The sequence below is a fragment of the Drosophila novamexicana genome, unplaced genomic scaffold, assembly GCF_003285875.2.
Source record: "Drosophila novamexicana strain 15010-1031.04,08,12 unplaced genomic scaffold, DnovRS2.1 tig00001302-arrow-arrow-pilon, whole genome shotgun sequence".
NCBI lineage: Eukaryota > Metazoa > Arthropoda > Insecta > Diptera > Drosophilidae > Drosophila > Drosophila novamexicana.
This window is the reverse complement of record NW_020824849.1, coordinates 1,192,605-1,216,668: the sequence shown is the minus strand read 5'-3', so window position 1 is coordinate 1,216,668 and position 24,064 is coordinate 1,192,605. Positions and strand designations below refer to the sequence as shown.

Here is a 24,064-nt window from a genome sequence, read left to right as displayed (position 1 = left end):
TCTTTTTTTCTGCGCTGCGCTGCACATTTCTGTTGACTTGCGTTTGTTGTTTGCTAAACGCACAAAATTGAAATTTTCTATTGAAACATGTCCTGGCATGGACAGCTACACCCCCATCGCCACCCCCGCTCCACTTTTTCCTGAATCCGAGCCCCCGAATCGCCAGACCGTTTGTATTATTTGCACGTGCGTGAGCAAAGAATTCCGCGCAACGAAGTTGACTTTGATACTAGTAAAACCATTTTTATCTGGCGAATGGCATTTAGTTAATTACTCTTTGCAATTAAATGTGTCATCTCAGAGGCCATGACGCTATTCAATTCCCTATCTTCCCTAGCTAGGAAGCTGAAACTTTCACGGTAGTTACCTGGTTACCTGATGAAGGTGCACATTAAGATAAAACATTTTTGTATGAAACTTTTTTGCTTACCGTATCGTTACGTATCGGCCTCAAACTCATCTTTGTTCAAATTCATTTGAGGGGTGTTTCATACTTTTCGAAAAATGCAGTTCTTCTTGGTTCAAATTATTTTCTCATTTTTCGCAAAATCTAAGCTTCCTCGGTGGAAAGTGCGATTCAAGGACTGTTTTGTCCGATTTGCTTCAATCTTATATTCAAAGCTCTTCAGAAGAACTTAATGAATAGGTGCTTCGGCTGTTGGGGAAATTCCGCCTGCAACAGTGGTAAATTTGCGGAAAGCAGTTGTATGCAAGTTATTTGTTTACCGTCCGATCATTATCGTATATAGACATAGGTAGAAATTTCCCACCCCCATACTTCAGTCATATTCTATCCGATTTTCACGAGGTTCAACTGTTTGTTTCGGTTATTTTCTGTCTTTGGTTTGGCCTCTTAAACAATTTGGCATTTGAATGCGGCAACAATATTCTTGTATAACATAAAAATTTAATCCGTATGCTTTAATATGATGTAAGAGTTAGTTTTAAAAAAGAAATATATAAATGGCGTTTACGTGTAGCACATGCCCATCGATCTCAGTGACAAGAAAGTAAGAGTTAGGAAAATTGTTTATTTATTTATTAACTTATATAAAATATTTGCACTTTGATAGTCCAAACGAATTACCTGCCTTTGGCCTTGCTTCGTGAAGCTGATTTTTCACCTGCTTGAAACTAGGTTTCAGCTTGTCTTATATATTTGTATTTTATTTTAAATAAGCAACTCCACTTTTAATGAAGAATTGCCCGTTCTCCTGAAAATATTGCAAGCCGTAAATATTTTCACATATAAAATGCGGGCTACATTCGATCTTTACCCAAATTGACATCTACCCAATGTGGCTAGATAAGTTCAATTTTAAACAATAGCTTAACTTAATTTTGAGCCAAATCAGTATTGAAACAAATATATGTTACTTTCGGTTGAAGTTCTTTTGAAAATTGTAGTAGCCCCTTGTGCTTAACGTAAGATTCATAATTGACAATAAAAGCTAATTCCTCGTTCGAACCGGGTATTCTGACACACATTGCGAATAATAAAACCCTTGCGTATCTACGCGGGACACAGCATATTATTCCATTGCCAATTCATATAGTTAAGTAGCGACCTCTAGTTGAGTTGGCTCACTGCATTGCTTTGATGTCTTGTGGAGGTCGCTTAGTTTTGTCGAGTGCCTCCTTGGCTCTGACTAACTTGGCCTTGCCTCAATACATCTCGAGCTTAAGCCGAAGAGGAAGAACTCGCTCTAGCAGCTGCATTTGCTAATGAAATTGTCGTGTTTTGGCTTTGAGTTTCCTTTGCGCTTTTACTTTTCATGGCTTTAGCTGTTTGTTGTCTTATTTACATTGGCGCGCGACTGTTGTGCCCTCTGCCTGGCCCGGCCCGGCCTTGGGCCCAGGTGTCCTGTGTATTCTGGAGGGCAGGACTCGGCTTGTGTTTGTATTTGCATTCAGCATGCTCTAAATGAATATGCCAACAGTTTTTCTTTGCTTTTTTTCCTCTTTCTTTTTGGCGGACAACTGTTGCTGTGCTGCTCGCCAGTTGGCTTTAATGTCGTGGCCAAATCAAATAAGCCACGTGTCAAGACACACGCACACAGCTAGCCGCAGGTAGTGGTAGCAGCGGGGGCATGGCTCTTACTTTGTTGGCCAGCGTCTGGCATAACTTTGCATCTTAATTGATATCCAGCTGCTTGGCTGAGATTCTCGCTGTGCTACGCTGTTGTGGCTAGAATATTGAATCAATATTTGTATGTCATACTCTCTTGTTTTCTTTGTCAGCGGTGTGTGTGTGTGTGTGTGTGTGTGTGTGTGTGTGTGTGTGTGTGTGTGTGTGTGTGTGTGTGTGGTGTGTGTGTGTGTGTGTGTGTGTGTGTGTGTGTGTGTGTGTGTGTGTGTGTGTGTGTGTGTGTGTGTGTGTGTGTGTGTGTGTGTGTGTGTGTGTGTGTGTGTGTGTGTGTGTGTGTGTGTGTGTGTGGTGTGTGTGTGTGTGTGTGTGTGTGTGTGAGTATTGTGTTGTCTTTCACGCAACTTTGTACTAAGCCACATTTACAGTTAATTATAACACACTCTCACACACCCACACACACACATACACATTATACATGAAATTCCGTTCACAAGCTATCGCTAACGCTTTGAGGTGTTGTTCAAGTTACCCGACAACTGTATATTAGTATATATATACATACACAACCAATATCGCATTTAACCATATAAACATAATTTGGGAATATATCAAGTCTTGCACTTGCATTTCATTTAAATTATTCGACAGTGTAAAATATGTTCAAGCAAATATCTCTCGAATAAACCAGTTCAGCCATGAGTTAGAACTAGTTTACATGCTAAGAAAATGTTGCGTAACAATTTTGTGGCATTTCGAATATGGGCAACTGCTTAGCCAGCCTATTCGTGCATTTCATAGCTAATTTGTAGATTCTTAACTACTTTTCGAGTACAATAAATATTTTATGTTCCGGATATAATTTGAAACAAGTTCTTTTCGAGAAATCGAACTTGTTTTCGAATAATTTTGAAGTCGTTTGGAATCAGTTTGTGAACTATGTTCGGATATTTTAAAAAGTTTTTATCGTAGACCATTTTTGAATCGCTTTTGAAGCGTATTTGCAAGGTAAGAGCTTTCACAGTGTTGACTAAAATATGCTTCGAAAAACATACATTCAGCTTTATGTGGCATATGCATTGACATTTTGTTGCTCTTTGCTTTTTTCAACACATATCCAAAAATAAGCTTCTATGTGCTATATTTAACTTTGCGCGGCGCACGCGGCGTATGCGTGATACGCAAATGACCTAAAAAGGGATTTTGGTCATTTGAACTTAAATACTTTCGCTTGGCTTTCACTTGGCATTTGGCACATTGCGAGTAAGCCATAGATCTATTCATGGACTGGACTATGCAGTAGCTATGTATGTATGTATACATATGTATATATATACATATATATGTGGGGAGCATGATAAATTCCACGCACTGCGCCATAAAATATGCAGTACGTATGGCAAGTGCTCAACTGGAGCGTGGAAAATAAATCGTAGCATAGTTTTCGGAGCTCATATATCATCTTGTAACTGCAGTATTGGGAGTATGCTGGCCCCTGGGAAGGGAGTCTATCGCTGTGTTACCTAAAAAACAACAAAAACAAAAACACAAATAAAGCGAAACGCTGCATAGAGAATTTATCAAGTCGATATATATTAAACGTTTTTATTTTTTCCAACATTTCACATGCATTTTCTGTACAAAGTAACTTTTAAATAAAAAGTAAGTTCAACCGCGATAAAAAAAAAAAAACAAAAACAAAAAATAGAGGGCAGACGCACAAAATACAGAGGCAAATTACACAACTAATATTCATGTAACATAGAGACTTTCCGTTCTTAACATGGAGCTTTGCTATGGCTTATAAAATAATATTACAACAAAATTAAGCCAAAAACAAAATTAAAAAGAAAAACAAATATATATATATATATTGGCGCACTGAAAATTGGCAACGTTGCAATTCGGCCATTTTGTGCATTTTGAATTTCGAGTTTCAATTAAAAGGCCAAGGGACGCACTATTTACAATTCAGCTGGACATGAATATTATTTTTAGCCGCTTACTCCATGTTGGGGATGTTGGCTGTCGGCTGCGGGTGGCTGATGGCTGATGGCGGATGGCTTGGTGGACGGTGGCGGGAGTTGTGGTTGTTAGGCAGCATACTGTGGGTCATCCCAAGCTCTAGTAGCCATACTGAATGCCATGGCCGGAGACGGATGTGTGCACCAGAGCGGGTGCGGCAACGGCAGCCCTGCGTGAGTTAGAAATATGAAATATGCATTCGCCGATCCATCTCTATTTATAACGCACGGCGGCATTACTTACTTGAGCACTGGGCCGGCAGACAGATGCGTGGCATAGGCCGGTGCTGCGTAGGCCGGTGCAGCCAGTCCAATGCCATGTCCGATGATGCCAGGTGCTGTGGACCAAAAACACAAATTGCATTAACAACAACCCACTGGCAATGGAAATGCATAATCAGAGTTAACCCAAACAGAAGTGGAGGTAACGGCACGCTTAGGAATATTAATTCCGGGTACATTTATCTGAGAGCGATCAATAATCCTGGCCACTGTTTGTCAACAGTAACAATGAAAATTGCCACCTTTCTCTCAAATTGGGCCATTGTTACAGGCCGGGATCTGAGCAGGTTGGCCCACACTCGGACACATGGCATGACACTGACAAGTCGACATCAATCAAGTGGCACGTCAGGGTCTGCAATTTTATATTGTCAAGCTAAGTTGAAATGAGATACTCGGACGTGAGTATCAGTGTGTTACAGAAGGTCACCAAAATCGTACCACACTGGCCGGTTGTCATCATATGAAATGCGGCAACAGTGCGTGCAACGCACAGGACAACATAAATTTCGAAGAAAACACTGGTTGTTTAGCAAACGGTTAAGGCTAAGTATACAATGCATCAGCATAGCGGCATTCCGAGAACTCCACACTAACATTTTTTTTTTCGCCCGAAGGGCGGTAGTGAGACTAGAGTGCACTATTCAGCAACGAGTTGCACTTTAATAAAATGACGATTAAAAGAGAAACTCCCAGGGGCTGTGACAACAGAGAGTTAATCTTATCAGTCCAAGAAAGCACTTGTACATGGGATGAAGTAAAACAAAAAGTTACTGCAAATTAATAACTCTTACTGCAATACAGAAAACAAAACGAAAATAAGCTGCTTGTAATAAGTAATAAGCTCACTGAGGTTAGACAACAACGGAACAAATTGAAAAAAGGGTGCCTATCAACCCGTGTATATATATATATATATATATATATATATATATGTAGATGTGTGAGTAGTTTTGAAACTATTTTTTCAACTTGTTGAGTCTTTGTGCAATAGTTGAAACGCGTTGTGAAGTGCGGCAACGCTACGCTCGCCATGGATTGGCCAGATAGTCGGGAACTGTTGTCCTGCGGACTGCTGTCGAGAGGCGTACGAGGCAGGCGCACATGGCCTGGCAATGCCAAATAGCACTTGTCCAAATGACTGACGAACTGACTGTTCGACTTGAGGACTTGCGTAGCGGCACGACCTCATCATCATCATCATCATCGTCATCGTCATCGTCATCGTCATCGTCGTTGTCGTTGTCGGGGCCACGTGTCAATGGTTTAAAGTAGTTGGCAACAATAAATGAATGATTGATTATACGACATGCTTTGAACGACATTGCTCAAAACGCCCCCAACGAAACACTCTCTCGACTATCTGCTTCTCTATCACTCTCTCTCTCTCTCTCTCCCTCTCTCTCTGCCTCTATCTCTGTCCCTCTGAGCAGCTAACGCAAGCAACAGTGGCAACGCCTGAATATACCCAACGTCTGGCAGCACCCGCAGCACGCTGCCCTTCTCTTATTGAGTATTTCAAGTGACCCATTCAGCACAGCCCTTACATATTAATGAGATAATTGCATAATGCTTACAGCCCGGTATCTATCGATTTTACTGCCCGGAAACGTTACTCGCCTTTGTTTACTACCTTATCTACAGTTGGGGGTATATTCGAGAGGCTCGTTGGGTTGGATACTTGATAGAACGAAATGTCTATCAAATACATATATGTACACATGTTCCTAATGAGCACAGCAGATGCAACTCTTATTGGATTGCATAATTAGGATTTGTTAACCTAACAGAGCTGCCTAGAGTTGGAAAGGTTTAAAATCTAAACAACTCTTGGCCTTTGGAGTATTTCATACAATTTTTGATGGCTGCAAATTAGTTATAAAACAGTCGACCTGAAAACTGAATTGAATCATATTTTTTAAAAGCAAAAACGGCTCGACTCGGAGCTTAACTCGCTTAACCCGTAATCGAACCTAATCCTAATCCTAATTCATGGATATGAAAAACTGGTTTGCCAGATCTGGGTTCCAGATGGTTTACATAAATTTTAAAAAATGTTCCTAACAATGGGGTTCAACATATACGACGGATAGTTACGCAATAATTAAAATTGCTGCCTTGTTAATTATTTTGGACATTTATTTCCGACCAATATTATGGTTAAAATATATCTGATCTCTCGTTTGCTTTTGCCAGAAATGTGACTGGATTCTGAGAACCTAACTTACTTTTGCACTGGCCTCAAAGTCCTGGCACAAAGGCTTAATGTTTGTCTTTTGCTCCGATTCATGCTGCTCTGAGCACACAGCCTCATCCTTTGGCTACATACCGACCCGCCCACTCATCGTATTTAGCTGCAGCTGTCAGCAAAGTGGCGAAGCATGGCCCAAATAAAAGTTGGGCTTTGTATTTAAACAGCGTAAAAAGTTTGTTTTGGCCAAGTGCACTTGGCTAGCGAAATAAAGGAGAGGACAATAAATTGCAGCAAGAGGAAAACCCAAAGACAACTCCAACATAGATCGGATCAGATCACAGCCCAACTAGATATTATATTCGCACGAGTGCACGAGCTGGAAAAAATATTGCTAGAAGATTAGTACAAGCTACACAACTACAACCACAACTAGAGCTAAGGAGAGGTGCAAAGGGTGCTCGGGATTAGATTTTGGCAAAGTGGACTACAGCCACTCTGGACTATGTGGCACCTACCATAAGCTGGAGCGGCGGCGGCGTATTTCACAACGGGTGCGGGTGCGGCAGCTGTCAGATAACCATGCGAGAGCGCCGGTGCGGCAGCACTATATCCATAGCCATAGCCCAGATGCGAGGCGCCCGACAGCTGCAGAGCGGGCGCAGTGGCTGCATAGTGGCCCCCATACGCCAGAGCTGGGGCGGCAGCGGCAGCGGCGTAGTGACCGCCATAGGCGAGCGTGGGCGCAGCAGCAGCGGCTGCATAGTGTCCACCATAGGCCAGACCCTGGCCCAAGGCAGCGTGCCCGCTGGTCAGCTGTATTTGGGCGGCAGGCGCGGTGTGTCCAAGTGCGTAGCTGGCGACTTGTGGCGCGGCTAGATACGAATTTGTTGTTTTTGTTTTTTTGTTTTTTGAATGTTAGCATATGAACTACGTGCATATTGAATGAGGTGAAGTGAGTGCTTTGTGCGTGTTGTGAATGTCCGAGTGAATGTTGTTGCATGTGCAATGCGAATGTGTCGCGAATTGTGAGAGTGAATGCGGAGCTGACTTACCGGCATAGTGGGCGGGCGCCAGGCCGCCATCGTTGCTGATGCTGGAGCGCTGCACATGGGACTGAGAGTGGGCGGTCTGCACCTGACTGGCATAGTCAGACTGAGACGATTGGCCGTAGTGTCCCTTCACCGTATGCTCCTGTGTATTGCCCACCGAGGCGTGGTCGACGCTGGGCGCACTAATCGAGTAGGCAGCGGGACCGCCGGGCTTGGCCTGGGCACAGGCAATGGCTATAGCGGCCAGGCAGAAGATGAGCTACAATAGATGAACAATAGAATACAGCCTTATGAACACACGAAACGCACGCACACACACCCACAAACCCGGACACAAGATCCGTCATTCATAAATCAGTGACACAGCAGCCGTAGGACAACTCATTTGTATTTTGTTTGCATATCGACAGAGAACACACGACGCCCTAGGAAATTGCAGGCGCATAAACTTTTAATTAAGTTGCCAAAGTAGTTGGGAATTCAAATTTTCTACCACTCACTCTTGCGCCTTCTCCCTCTGTATCCCTTTTGCTATCTCACACACGCACACAAATGGTTTTTTGCTGCAACACGGCAGCCTTTCAACTGTCTGGGCAATGCGGCGTATACGTGTTATTTACGTAGAATTTGCTTGGAGCGCTGCCATAGCAACATTGTGTTTGACATGCAGCTTGATAAACTATTTCAGCATATGGCACTACCATGTCAATTATCATATCAATTATGTTAACAGCCTTATAATTCTTGTAATATGTCGTTAAGTTGCCGGCGTTTGATGCAGTAACCAAATGTTATCAGTGAAGCTAGCTCTCGTTCATTTGAATAATTTATTGTTTAAATGTCAGGTCTCATTCCTTTTTTTGCTTTCCTATTTTGCATTTTATTTTCTTTATAGCCCGTATGAATCATTCTTGTTACTAGCTACTCGCAGAAAGCTTCTTGCTTCAACTCGTCCGGTTTTCTTGGCTTCTATTATTTATGGCTACTCGTCTTTTCGTGAATTAATAATTGTTAAAACGTAACTTGTTATTTCGAATTTGCTTCAAGGGATTATTCTCTTTCCTAGTTATTCGCTTCTGTTCGTCCGATGTTATTCAATTATTCGTTACTATCTACTCGTCATTTCATAAAATAATGAGCCTAACTCGTCAGATGTTATATTTGATTCTTTTTAAGCTTATTTAACCTCGCTTTCAAGTATTTCAATCTCTTTTCTACACAGCTCTTAGGGTTCTTTTTCGTTAATAGCTAACGCCAGCTATTCGCTACTGTTCCTCAGTTATAATTTACTTCTTCGTACTACTTGCAACTCGCTTTCGGCTTATTTGTCCTCATTTCATTGCAGCTCGTAGCTCTTTACTCGCCGCTTGAATCTCGCTATCTATTGTTCGACTCATACTCTTTACTTGCTACTCGGCTATGCGTACTACTGCTCGTTCCCTAACACTAACTTATAGTGACTCGCTGTTTGTTTGCATTTCCTTGTTTCTTTCTCAACCAATTTTAGTTGTCCTCTCGTAATAGTTATCTTAAAAACTACTCTTGCTAGGGTATTACAAGTCAAATTTTGCTGTTTATTGTTTAATGTTTTACATTTGTCTTGCTTCTTTTGTTTTCTTTTGTGACCTTACATTTTTGTGAGAATTCCATTGAATTTCAATTTACGCGGAAAAATGCAAAATAAAATATTTTATAAGAAATGAAAAGTTTGTGGGTTGGGGCACATCAGCGAGTTGTGCTTGCCTTTTTTTTTAATTTAAAATGTATCTAATTTCCTTTCGTGTCTCTTTCGCTATGTGTTTTGTTTTATTTCACGGTGTTTTATTTTGTTTTGTTTTATTTTCAGCCTGACGTGCCTGCCTTGCACTTGACTTGGCGCGGCTTTTATTTGTCTTTGGGTATTTATCTGATTTTAATTAAGCGTAACTGACTTCCGGCCAGAAATGGACCCGTACCGAAGGGGCTATGCAAACAACCCTCAAAATAAATAGGGAAAAGTCCAGAACTTTCGCTTAAAACTCGACCTTTAACTGGACATTTGGACAGCTGCAGTCGTGGCTGCAAAGATGCGCAACTTCACACATGAAATACTTGCCTGTCCTCGCAAGTATTTCATGTGGGGGAGGTATTTCTCGAGGAGGTTTATACCCTGAACCCAGTGCAATACGGTCTTACTGCAATTTTCTGATATATTCTAAAAACCAGATAAGAATTTTGTCATGTTAGATCTCGTGTAGAAGGAGCTCCTGATAAATTAACAAAAAAAAAAGATAGACCCTTGCTTTTTCTCATACAAAGTGTGTGGCTGGGCGAGAGGAATCACCGTGGCTGTATAATGTGAAACAAGATAGCATGTTTATTGACGCAGCTTGGCACTGATTGCAGGGTATCCCCAAGTCGAACAGTAGCCGCAGAGCACCCTTGCTTGTTTTCTTTGTCACTTGGCATTCGATTGACCTACTTCGCATTGGCTGCACTACACGCATTGCACTGAAATTTTGTTTGCATTTAATTTTGCATATTTCGATTTTTTTTTTTTTGTTATTTGCATTATATTTCGCGGTAATTGCAAGTCTTGAACTACTTAATTAGCATCATATCGCTTGCCAGCTCGACTGCCTTCAACTATTTGCTGTTGGCTTCATATTTACTTATGCTTTAACTTTCAAAATATGCTAAAACATAACAGAGGTCAACTGCAGTTGAAAGTTGCTTCGGCGAATTCAAAAGTTTTCCATTTCAGACTTTTGCATGTCTTGCCTGGCGAGCGGTAACCAATTTCGATGATGAGGTGACAGTGACAGAGACAGTTGAAGTTATTCATTTAAGGTGCCTTACGTCTGGTGAGCTTTTTTACAAACTTTAATGTGCTTGCAAAGCTTCAGCAACTGAATATACATAGTCGAAAGCTCAGATGCCATTATACGTACGGCTTAGAATGAGATACAGCTTACATGTGCTTTGATTTTTAAAAATCGCTCGGATTACAATTTATAAATGCCCTTTTACTGAACTTTAACAACAGTATCAAAAATTGAAACGTAATTTGCCAATCATTAAAACTTTAACAGTGCGCTGCTGAAGTAAAGCGCAATATCGTATAACAAAATATCACGTTTTTTCTAGCTAATTTTTTGCAAAAGTACAAATATTTGCTTTTTGCAATTCAACAGAAGTGTGTTCTCGTGGCAGAATTGCTAGCAATATGTATGTAGCTTGATGACAACAGCTTTTGGAGTTCAGCGGGTAGAGGGTAGGCTTAGGAACTCTGATATTTTGCTTTTTTTGTAGCAATGGTCACTAATGCGATGCCATCAACTGTGGCAAGGATAACAAGCAAAAGTTTGGCTTGCTCAGCTAGGATATTTGCAATTGCATCTGTCTGAATTTTCAACCTGGCAACAACACTGGGCCAATGAAGTGCATCCTGACCAGGTAGTATGACGGGGACACACACAAACACATGCAGACACTTTAGTCCTTACGCACCTTGAATGCCATTTTGGTGTGGTTTTTTTAAAATGTTTGCTTCACGTGAAAAAAAATTTGCAGTTTTTAAACTGATTTACTGCACCGGGCTGCTAGGCTTCGAATCGAAAACTGTCTCAGTATCGCGTTCTTTGGGCCTATTTATACGAGCCACATGATAAAAAAAAGCGGTGGGAAAATATGGTCCAGCAGCAGCGGCGGCGGCAGCGGCAGCCATGGAAAACAAGTTTGGAGCGTCGCGCTTCGACTTTTTGGCAAAGCAGGCAGCCGCAGCGGCCAGCCTCTGTCTGGCTATTGTGAATGCTCGCACTGCGCAGGCGCGGCCAACGCAATGCAACGCAGATGCCAACGCAGACGCAGATGCCGACGCAGAAGCAGTCGCAGTCGCAGTTGCAGTTGCTGTTGCAGTTGCAGCCAACACCCGCCTCAATGCTGTTGCTCTGCCCATATTTTTGATTGCCTTTCAATTCGCTGTAAATTCAAGTTAATCGAATACACATCAGAGCCATTATTTAATTGGAAATTGTTGTTGACTAATTTGTTGATCCGGTCAAGGAAATTCAATCAACAACGGAAAGCGGCATGCGGTAGCAGGAAAAACCTACCAGCTTCATAGTCACTTAACAATGTCAACTACATATGTATGTCAACACACAAGCAACAAGAACTGCATAGCTATGCGACGCAATCAAAACATATTTTTTTAACAATTTATTATCTGGAATGGCATTACAAAATGATCAGTTAGCAAAGCCCGACAAGTGTTAGTTTATCTTTATTGCTTACTCTCATGATTCGTTGAGCGTTAGCCGACAGTCGATACTTAGTTTCTTACGAATACCAACTAGTTGCTCGTATTTTCTAATTAATTTTTCGACGTCTTCTACTTTTGATTCCTTTATCGTTACTACTACTAACCAACTACTTAGCCATTACGCTGTGTTGGTTTATCCATATTTCTTACTCACATAACTCGTTCCTTTTTACTTATTATTCTTTCTTTGACTCGCTACTCGCTACTGTTAACTGCTTTATCTTTATAGCGAACTTGCTGCTCGTTAGGCCCTATTGATTCCTTGCAAGTGACTTGCCGTCGCTTAACTCGATGCTAATATCAACTCGTTCCTATTATCTTAATCCTTGGTCGTCATATTACACGTTTGATTCCTTAATCGTTACTAGTTACTCGCTACTGTTAACGACTTAGCCGTTTTCACCGTGCTATTCTCACAACTCGCTGCTAATACCAACTCGTTCGCATTTTCTCATTCCTTTTTCGTCATATTTTACTTGTCATTTCCTATTCGTTGTTAGTTACTCGCTATGGTTTACTTCTTACTCGTTGATCGCCTTCATGTTACTCGTTAGAATATTGTTTGACACACACTTTTTCGATTCTGGCTGGCTAGTCGTTACTTGGTATTCGCCCCTTTATAAATAACCTTTCAAACAATTATGCGTATGCTGTTTTAATTTAATGATATAATAGAGTGTTATTAAAATGCATTTACTGGCAACGTTCGGCGTTGTTAATTGTTCTGCCTCGCAGCCAGTGAACAAGTTGCAGCTGCCACTTGAATCTAGTGCAATAGCTGCAACTCTCACTTGACAGTTTCGCAGCCCCCACACACGTTCAAACGCACACACGCATGTTGCATAACTTCAACTTCATGCTGCATGAACTAATGTTCCATGCTCCACTCTCCGAGTCCAAGTCACGACTTGGGCAACGCGTAAAGTGCGCATAAATTGTGCGACCCACAAAATCGAAAGCCAGCTCAAATTTAAGCAGCTAGCGACATACACAAGAATGCCAAAATCACAAATCAAACCACTTGCAAAAACGCACCTCCTCTGCCCCGCTGCCACTCACTAACGCGCCAAACTCCTGCCCCATTGTTGCATAGGCATTTGAAAGCGAAAAGCCAGGCCCGAGTCTTGATGCAACGCATGGATACGTTGGCTGGCCCTGGCTGACTGCCCAATTTCCGCGCCTTGATGGCGGCTGCTGCGTGAGAACAGCAAAAGAAAAAGGAAAAAAAAAACAAAAAAAAAAACCAACGAAAAACAGAAAAACGAACCAGGCCAAACACTGCACCGTTGGCAAAATTTGCGAGCCAAACAGTGGGACCCATTAATAAAGCTCTTGATATAAGCCATTTGAACGATACGAAAATTTATAATCATTTCAATCGAATTAGTTTGAATAAAATAAATGTTATTAATTAATTATTTTTTAGGAAAATGTCACAGGTGTATGAGAATTTGTATAAAACCTTAAGGCCTTAGCTAACCTTAGGAAACTTTGCTGTTCGTTGACCTTCATGCCAAACTTTATCAAGCTGCTTATGTGTGTTAAAAATTCAATTAACTTCTTGTCAACTAAAAGTAACTGACAAAAGCTAAGCTAATTAAGGCAATCTCCATTCTCCACAATTACTGAAAACTCGATTCACAGCAGCGGCGGCCAGTCCAGTCTTGTTAACAGTATTCAAAATGTTAATGCGAGTGCTGTTAATTGACAGCTGTTAAAGTACAGCAGTAGTTGGGAAGTGTTACTTTAAAAGATAAACATATCCGAAGGCAATTGCAGAGCTTAAACGCGTTGCGTGGACGATGACGAGCTGAAGGGTAATGCAGTATGATTGCATTCGAAAAAAAAATAAAAAACAAGAAATGAAAAAAAAAAGCATTTCAAGCAGCCCTGAGTGAAACGAATGGGGGAGAAAGTGTGCTTGGGATGCCAGCGATGTTAGCCATGGGAAATCCTGCTTAGGATGACGCCACATTCCATGGCTTGGCAACCGCCTGCGGTGCGGTATTAGCTGCAGCTGCAGCTACAAATGGTAAATTGCAAATGGCAATTTCTCAGTTGCAGATCCGCCTGTATTGTGAATGGCTGGCTATTTAAAGAAGAAGAAGATGGTATCCTCCATCAATGGCCATGGAACGATAGTGTTGCCCTGTTGTCTCTTTGTCTTTCCATTCTGTTTGCTGTCTGATATATCAGACTGGTTTCCATTGCAGCCACGCCCACGACCAAACAAGGGGCTTCGAAAAACAATCTGCACGCTTTTGTCTGGAAATTAATTTGTATAATTGCAGTGACAACAACAGCAACACAAACAACAATAACAACAAACAGCAGTTCAGTGCGCAACCAAGCATGGCCCTGTGAATAGTCCTTCACTCCTGAGCGAGCCCCATCCTCCCTCCAAACCGCCCTCTCCGGCTGTCAATTGTGCCAAGTCAGGCGCAACTATACGCGTCTATATAGGTCAAAAAGGCGCAGACAATAATAAGCAAAATCGAATGCAAAGTGTGAATACCCTTCCTTAGACTGGGCAACGACTGTTGATAGAAATTTGACAACATTCGGCATTGATTTTATACCATAAATTAAAATGAATACAAGATAACTTAAATATCTGAGATGCTTTTAAAAATATTATATCTTACCAGAAATGAAATGAATCGAAGCCTTCTAATAATTCTCAATAATCCATTCCGCTGGGAAGGGTAATAAAAACGAAGCAATGGGTTTTACTGACCGCTGCTTGTCAACCATTAGGCCAGGACAACAGCGTCGCAGTCGCAGTCGCAGTCGCCGTCAACGTCAACGTCGCCGTCGCAGTTAGCGGCGTGACAACACTTGTTTCAATTGCGCCTATTGATGTCATTGTTGTTGTAGTTCGCTGTTGTTGCTGTTATTCCCACCCATTGTTCGGTTCTAGCTGTTGTTCTGGCTGTTTGTTGTTCTTTTTGTTGGCTGCCACCACATTTCCCTAAATACACGCCACCGATGTCAGCCAGCCCATCAGCCATTAACACAGGACGCAGGACTGAGGACCGTGGGACAGCATTGCGCAAATTTTTTGCTATTTTGCATGGAATTTCTACGGTGTTCAAGATTAATCACCAGCGTTTGTCAATTTGTTCTCGGCCCGGCCCGACATTGGCATCGAACCCCACATGGATCGAACAGAATGTGCATTACGAGTCCTTTGCGTGTACAAATTGTTGTTTATATTCGGCTTCCGTTTGAATGGGTGCTTAAATTAAGTGCTCCATTCACAAAGATGTTGAATATGATATATAAATAAGCACATGCACACAAATTTGTACTTGCCTGTGGCGACATATTATAATACATATGTACATATGTATATGTACATGTATGTTTTTATGTATATGTATCCATGCTATTCCGGTGCATTGTTTTCATTTCGCTTAATGTTATTACTTCGTATACGTATGATCAACTGATATGTCTGGTATAGCTAGCTATATATGTAGCTCGTATTTAACACTGATCGCACCGCTCTTCAATCCTGTCGTCCGTTTTTTTTTGGCAAAAAGTATTATTTTGAGTGCTGGTCACGGCCCAAATTATTTTGTTATTGTCCTACACTTAGTGACTGTTGATCGATATAACCTATTAATCGTTATCGAGTTATCCCACACTTAATGCCAAGCTGCAACTGCAAGCTCTAAGCAAGTGACATCGAGTTACCCAACACTTTTCCAGTCAATTTGTCTCGCATCACATGCGAATTGGAATGTGTCATTAAATTCTAAAGCGCCCGCTATTTTTTTTGCCATAAAAGTTTTCAACCGTGTATATTATAAGTTAATGTCTAACTAAGTGTAAAGTGAACATGTGAAGAAGTGCGCAAAAGGTATAGAGTTAAATACATTGAAGAATGGCAGAGAATGCCGACAGTCCAGTACCGGATAGTCAGGTATCCTCGTGCATTGGTTCGAGCACAGCGGAAAAAAAGATGGATACTTGTCCAGAAAATAAGGTAATCAAGGTTGGTGCATTTGTGCTGATTTGATGAACAAAAAAGTGCAGGGTATGTCTTGTGCATGGGTATTTTTAAAATTTGGACGGGAACGAGACTGCACAGTGGCATCCATGTTTTTGGCAAATTAAGTTTGTGTTCCATTCGTAGATCGACTTCTCGAATGCTGTCAGAGCTAAAACAACGTACAACCCAAAGTTCTAATTTGTTATTAATTAATTAATTAACTACGCTGTGTGGCTTTTGAAGGTCCACTAACTAAGGAACAGAACCACCAAAAGGGAAAAACAAAAATAAAAAGTTTTTTTCTTGCAGTCACAGGAACATGAAAGAAAACATGGCAATCAAAAGGCAAATGCGCAAGAAAAAGGTGAAGACAAAGCAACTCGTAAGAAAACCGACAAGAAAGATACCGACGACAAAATAAAGCCGAAAGATGTGAAAAGCGTTAAAGAAACCCCACAACATCAGGCGATTGAAATAGGGGATACCGGGAAGAAAGCGAAAGCTCAGTCGCGCCGGTGGGAAAGTGCATTAAAAGAACGAAATGCAATAGAAAGCAAAGAATGTACCAAAATTGAGGGAAACCCAACAAAAGAAACTTTTATCAATGCCTCGGGTTCAAAAAGAAATGTAAAATTGGAAGTGAGGGTAAATATTAACTTCTTTTTTTATTAATTTCTTTTTTATGACAAGCTTTTATATTAACAAAATGTATTCACTAATAAAATTGCGCTTCTCTATCCGGCAAAAAATAAAAGAAACGAGATGCCAATTCAAAAACTGGGGAAAAACTAAAATCGCAAGAAAACCAACGAGGAGGAACAACAGAGCAGAAAGAATCTGACGATAAGCTCAATCTAGAATGTCAGCCGTCTCAAGAGCAAAATGTTTCTAACGAGAAAAGAGCTTTGGATAAAGCATCCGTTACTAAGAAGGAAGTCAAAGCAACGTCCGTCGGGGCCAGTAAGGATAATACAAAAAAAGTTGGCATAAAAAGGCAATTAAGCTTGGATGCTCAGAGAGTAAGAATTAGTTCATTTATATATTTGCCTGTTAACCAAACGTATGTACATATATTAATCATTATTTTTCGTTAGTCCCAGAAAAAACCAACGGAGCTGAAGGAGCCTGATTGTAAGAAATTGACAATAATGGATAATAAAAGCGAGGAACAAATAAACCCACAGCCGCAAAATGCCAAACAAACTCCGCCAATCAAAGATCCTGTAAAGAAGATCTCGGAGAACAGAGTGTTGGCATCTTCAAAACAATTGAGTAATAAACAAACAACGAAGTCCAATACTAAAACTGGGAAAGTTATAGATACAACTACTAAAAAAACATTATCAGATGTTACTAAAGCTAAAGCAAAGATATCAATAAATTCTAAAGAAGATCTGTTGGAGGAAGAAAAAGCCAACTTAACTAAAAAGGAAACTAAGAGCCGACAGAAAGAGAAACAAAAGGACATCAAAGTAAGAGTCGGAGAAAGAAGTACCCAAATTCTAGAAGCCCAACAGAAGCTTGAAGATCAAAGAAAATTGAAAGAAGTTAAGAAAGTGTTCGATGATACAAAAGTTGCTAAAGCATTACCAAATATTAGTAAAGAGCAAGAAACTAAGTCAATTGCAAAGAGAGAACTGTTTAATGCCAATTTAACATCTGATGAAACGCCCAAATGTCAATTAAAACCACAGGAGGATGGTGCAAACCGGCAGAAAACCGAGAAGAAAATTGATACTGCTAAGAAATTTAAGTCCTTCGATGAGGCAATTGATACGTCTGTATTTACTAAGAAGTCGTCGAATAGGCCTCGCAAAATAAGCGTGGATTCTCGAAATGTAAAGATAAATATACAATTATGTCCCATTATATGCCATATTGATATACTTTACTCTTAATTTTTAATCGTTTATCACAGGAAAAACAAAAGGAACCGGTTGCCAACTTAAAATCTGGCGAGCTGCCGAAGTTGCAAGAAAGACAAGATGATAATGTAGCTGCAAATAAAACAATGCAAAAAGAAATCGACAATACATTAATGTCCTTGGAAAAGAAAAGGCTCGAAGAAGGACTTCAGAAAAATGTGCCCCAAAAAAAAAGGACCGTTTTTAAGAAGGACAATAAGGACTCAATTGATATACAGCAGCAGCAACTTAAAAAGGAACTTGCTTTAAATGCGAAAGACGATATAGCCAAAACACAATCTTATACGAAGATAGAAAAGGCATCAAGGGAAAAGACCAATCAGGATGCATCCGATACAGTCGGCCTTAAAGCCAAAGGAATCGTGAAAGCCCAAAAGGTGAATGCACTACTTTATACTCTTTTAAAACATACCTTTTCTTATATCCTTGTATAGCATAAGATAATAGGCAAACTGGTGTCTCATTTTTAAGCTATGATATTCGGCGTACGGAAGATATTTGTTTTATATTAATAAATTATGTCAACATATATTCAATAGCTACACGAAAGACAAGATGGAGAGCTGAATGCTGAGCGGAAAGAACTTGAAAAGCAATTGGATAAACAACAATCCGTAGTCGAGAAATCTCAGCAACAACAACCAAAAACTGTTTCAAAGAAGAAAGGGCCAACTATTAGGAAAATGTCTGTAAGCAAAGAAAGAAACCCCACAACGGATAGGGCCGCTAAAGACTTATCGAAATGCGGAGTAAACTTTGATGCTCATAAGGTAATACGCGATGTATAAAGTTATTACCATGATTTTAAATTTTAATTATTTCCTATTAACAATTCATAAAGAATAACCTTAAATTATACCTTGTTATGGTCTTTAACAGGGAAAAAAGGTAGCACCCAATCGATTTCAGCAGACAATTGGACAAAACACGGCCGATGAGGATGCAAAGCTAAAGCCTTTTGAAAACAGTGATGTCAAACAAACCCCTTTCGACCAACGGAAAGCATCTGTAGCTGAAGACCCTATGAAGCTTGATAAAAATAAACATTCACCGTTCTACGCAGACAAAAAAGTCATTGACAAAGGACTTTTTTCAGAAGCCATATCAACAACGCTCAAAAATATGACATTTAAGAAAAAGGTCCAGAAAATAGCCAATGAATCTGAACCCTCAATTGATAAGAAAATTGTACCACACACTGAAAAACATATTGTTCCAGGCTTACTACAGGTAAGAATTTTAAACAATCTACTCTGCAAGGACTTATTGAAATGAGCCTTGCCTGACTTTTAAAAAGGGTGCAGATGCAAAGGAATCAAGTGACAATAAATGTTTATCAGATAAGACGCTAAATTATAAAAAAGATCAGGAAAGAGAAATTTCCCATACGACCCACATATCTTCACTACAATCTGAACAAATAATTGTTCCTAGGTCTGAAGTGGTAAGCATATTTTTTACAAATTAATAAAAGTTTACCCCGATCTCTTATAAGCTAGTCGTAATTGTCTCTCACAGAAAAAACTAAATGCATCTTATCCGGTACAAAAGTCAACCGAGCAAGGCATGGTCGATAGTAAAATTTCAAATCCTTTTAAGACTAAGGACAGACAGGAGAAAATGCCTAAGCAAAAGGAAGATAAAGCATCGGTATCGAAGGATCCCAAGGAACTTGGCAAACAAAGGCCTTGCGTGACTGTTAAAAAGGATATAGACAAAAAAGATGAAAGCAACAAGAATGACAAATCAAATATAAAAGAGAAGTCCGACGCCAAGAATACCAACATTAAAAGAGAAATGGAAATACCAACGCACCCGATGAACATAGTGCCAGGCTCTGAAGTAGATGTGATCAATGGTGGTCAAGAGGTAAAAAAAAAAAATAAAATAAAAAGATTATCCCAGTTTGTAATATGTTCATTTGCAGAAAAAACTGGGTGAGCTACAGAGGACGACTCAGCGAAAAAGTGTCGTTGATACGAAGCTTAGCCATTCTAAATATATGAAACACAAACATCCTCAACTACAGAAAGATGTTATTCCAGCTTCACAAGAGGTAAGCATCTCTTGAAATTAAGTGCAAAAACATTTAATGTTAATGTTAATCATTTTATAATTATTTATCAAAGCAAAAGCTATTTAAATCAGACGTGTTACTGAAGACATTTGAGCAGAATACGGCCGAGATTCAAAAGTTCAACCCCTTTAAAAACACAGATGACATTCAAATACCTTCTCAACAACACCAAACATGGATAAAAAAAGATCCAAAGGTTCTAGTTAAAAATAGGTCTTGTCCCACTTTTAAAATAGATATAGATAAAAAAGAAAAAACTCTCAAGCGAAGCTCATCAGATGATCAACTAAAGATCAAAATAAAGGAAGATCCGAGACAACATAATACAAATGAAAGGGAAAAATCTGAAAGGACTGTCAACATCATAACTGGCGCTCAAGAGGTATGCTCTTAAAAAAATATATAATTAAATTAGTCGACTATTATCAAAAATATAAAAAAAAAATATATTCTGTTTGCAATCAATTACAGAAAGAACGATCTGAATTTCAGAAGGCAATTGTGCGAAAAACTGCTCATGAAAAACAGTCAAGCCATTCTAGAAGTAACGATCAAAAACTTCCGCAATTACGGCCGGATAAATCATCGCTTATCAAAGACTGTGAAAAGATCGATGATAATATGCCTTGCCCGACCTTCAAGAAGGACACAGGCAAGACAGTGTCAGCTGATAAGCGGGGAGAAACAGGCGACATATTAAAAACAAAAGAAAAGAAAATCGATGAAACAAAAAAACTGGAAAAAGATAGGGAAATTTCGCAAAAAACCAACATAAGTTTACTGCACTCTGACAAAATGCTTGTTTCAGCATTTGAAGACGTAAGGATATTATTTAGTACAACCAAGACTTTATAAATGCTTACCCTAATTACAATCGTTATTGTCTCTTACAGAAAAAGCCATTTGAGTCAGATCAATCACTGAAGCCTGCGGAGCAAAACATAGTCGATGGTAGAAATCTAAACCCTTTTATTAATAAAGATGAGAAACAAAAAGTGGAGCATCAATCTTCGTTAAGAAAAGTCCCCAAGGAGCTGAGCAAAAATAAGCTCTCCCCGTCTTTTAAAAAGGATGTTCGCAAACATGAGCCAAGTTGTAAAGAGATTTTAACAAATGATATGCCAAGGAGCAAAGAAAAGGTGACACAGCATATGAAAGAAGCGAGAAAAGAAAAAGATATTTCGCATAAGACCAAGAGCCAACAAATTTTTGTTCCAAGCTCTCAAGAGGTAAGATTGTTTTAAGTATGACCGAGAGAATTACTAAAATGAAAGAAAATAAATTATTTCTAATTGTATATTACAGAAGAACCTATTAGAGTCAGATCCGCTACTGAAGACATCTGAGCAGAACATAGTCGATTTTAGAAAGTCAAAGCCTTGCAGAAACCAAGATGAGAAACAAAAACCTCCTCTACAATACGACAATGCGTCACTGGCAAGAAAAGATCCCAAAGAACTAGTCAAAAATAGGCCTAGTTCGACTATTAAAAAGGATGCAGCCAAGAAAGATACAACTCTCAACCAAAGTTCATCTGATGACCAAATAAAAATAAAGAGAGACATGAAGCAAGTTGAAAGAAAAGAAAATAGAAATGCAATGGAAAATTCAGATAAATCAGAGATCATATTACCAAGCTCTAAAACAGATTTGATACCAGGCTCTCAAAAGGTAAAGTTCATATAAACACACTTGACTAGTATCAATAATTATAAACATTTTTTGAATAGTATCAATTAAATCAAACACGACGTGAATTACAGAAGACAATTGTTCGAAAAATTGCCGAAGATGAACAGTCAAGCCGTTCGAGGAATAACGATCTAAAAATTTCTGACCTACAGCAAGATATGTCATCGCTAACCGAAGACAGGGAGGAACTAGATGAAAACAGATCTTATTCGACCTTCAAGAAGGATGCATGCAATAAAATGCCAGCTGATAAGCGAGGTGTGGCAGTCCACATATTAGAAATGCAAGCACAAATTGTTGATACAAAAGAGCAGGAAAAAGAAAGGGAAATTTCGCAAAGGACCAACATAAATTTACTTCACTCTGAAAATATTATTGTTCCAGATTCTGAAGAGGTAAGGATCTTATTCGGCATAACCATTTATGCCCTGCTAGCTAATTATTATTGTCAATTACAGAAAAAGTTGTGTGGAACAGATCTGCCACCAAAAACATCTGAGTCTACCAGTCTACAAGAAGATCAATCACCAAAATATAAAGAGCAAGACACCAAGATATCTTTACTACCCTCTCTAAAATGTGTTGCTCCAGGTTCTCAAGAGGTAGATGAAGCCAAAAACATTAACTGTTTATATTGACAGCTTTTATATTAATCGTTGTAATCTCTTACAGAAATCAGATCCGTCACCAAAGACAACTGAGCAAAACAAAGTTGATAGTTCAAACCCTTCTAATAAAAAAGATGAGAAACACAAAGATCCCACTCAGCTTGACGAAATAAAGACCTGCCCGACTCCTGAAATGGATGCAGATAAGAAAGAGACGATCGACAAAGGCGAACTATCAGACGGCGTTTCAAAAAATAAAGAAAAGAAGAAAGATAAGAAGAAAGACAAGAAGAAAGACAAAAAGAAAGATAAGGACAAGAAAAAAGAAAAAGAAAAATTAGATAAGCCCATGAAATTTGTGCCCAGCTCTCAAGAGGTAAGCTTCTTTTACAATAAGGCCTAAAAGCAGCAAGAAACAAGTGAGGGTAATTAAGTGGAGAAAAAGCCGACTTATAAATACTCTGTCGCTGCGGCGAGCTGACGTAACAACCTACCTATACACCTACACAGAAACACACATACACAAGAACACACAAGAATCTAAAAAAAAATAGAAGGATCTCTTAAAAAGATAAACGTACAAATAAATTTTCAATTGCAAAAGAAAATTACATTATTCTGCATAGAATATAGAAAGTTAAGCCCGTCTAATAATGAACAACAAAAACTTTCAATTACAGGAGAATAAAGTAGTGATAACAGCCCTCAAAAAGGATGCAGACGAAAATAAGATGAGTGTTAAACTACCTTTATCAGATGATAAATCAAAGACAGCGGAGCAAATGAAAGATGATGCAATTGAACAGAAAAGGGAGAATTCAAATAATACCAAGAAGTCTGTACAAGATTGTAAGGATGTTAACCCCAAATCTCTAGAGGTAAGAATCTTTCAAATTAAACGTAAAAAAATGAAGTCTAGATGTTAGCTTCCTAGCACCTGCGGTTCGAGCTCTGCATTGGTTACCAATCGGTCAGTCAGGACACAACAGTTTATTACAGATATTTTTCATTACAGAACATAGTCGATGGTAAAAATGTACAACCCGTAAAGCCTGATATAGAATCAAACGTTCTTCAGCCTCAAGAAACCCAACAAACCTATTCATCATCAACGAAAGTTCACAAGCAGATCGAACAAAAACCTTCCCCGTCCATTACAAAGAATTCAGACAAGAAAGAGCCTAGTGTCAACGAACTTACATCACATATTAGGCCAAAGACTACTGAAAAGAATGCAGCTGTTATCAAAGAGCAGAAAAAAGTATGGGAAATTTCGCAAGGCACCAAGATTTCTTTACTACACTCAGAGAAAATGCTCATACAAAATATTCGGTATTGTCCATCACAGGTAATAAAATTTAAATCAGATCCGTCACCAAAGACAACTGAGCAAGACATAGCCGATGGTAAAAATGCAGAACCTGAAAAACTTGATAAAAAACAAAAAGTTACGCCAAAGCTGAATGAAAATAAAACATTTGATGCAAAGAAAGTGCAAAAAGAAAGTGAAATATCTTTAAAACATTCTGAAAAAAATATTGTTCCACGTTCTGAAGAGGTAAGGATTTTTTCAATAAAGTCAAAAGTCAACAACGTCTTACACTGATAGCTAATAAATCTTCGTTGTTTATAACAGAAAAAACTTTGCGAATCTGATCCACCACCAAAGACAAGTGTGCAGAACATAGTCGATGGTAAAAATGAAAACGCTTGTGAAAAAAAAGATGAAAAACAAAACTTTCCTCAGCAACAGGAAGATAAATTATCACAATCCTTGGAGGAGCTCGATAAAACAAAGCCTTGCCCGCCTCAAGTAAATGATGAAGA

General features: G+C 39.4%; 2 protein-coding genes across 2 annotated transcripts; one reads left to right on the top strand and one right to left on the bottom strand.

Moving 5' to 3' along the window:
- Positions 1–3,980: 3,980 nt before the first annotated feature.
- LOC115767067 (cuticle protein 16.5) lies at positions 3,981–7,978 on the bottom strand (the record flags this gene model as incomplete). Its single annotated transcript, XM_030711207.1, has 5 exons — positions 3,981–4,280; positions 4,355–4,448; positions 7,102–7,458; positions 7,639–7,894; positions 7,949–7,978. Coding segments are annotated over 5 exons (807 nt in total), but the record flags the coding sequence as incomplete, so codon positions are not given.
- A 7,849-nt stretch (positions 7,979–15,827) lies between these two features.
- LOC115767008 (myb-like protein X) lies at positions 15,828–23,757 on the top strand. Its single transcript, XM_030711129.1, has 10 exons — positions 15,828–15,938; positions 17,854–18,237; positions 19,379–19,729; positions 19,788–19,916; positions 21,782–22,024; positions 22,088–22,231; positions 22,302–22,613; positions 22,918–23,115; positions 23,253–23,684; positions 23,740–23,757. The coding sequence occupies exons 1-10, from the start codon at positions 15,828–15,830 to the stop codon at positions 23,755–23,757; spliced, it is 2,322 nt and encodes a 773-aa protein (XP_030566989.1).
- Positions 23,758–24,064: the final 307 nt, after the last annotated feature.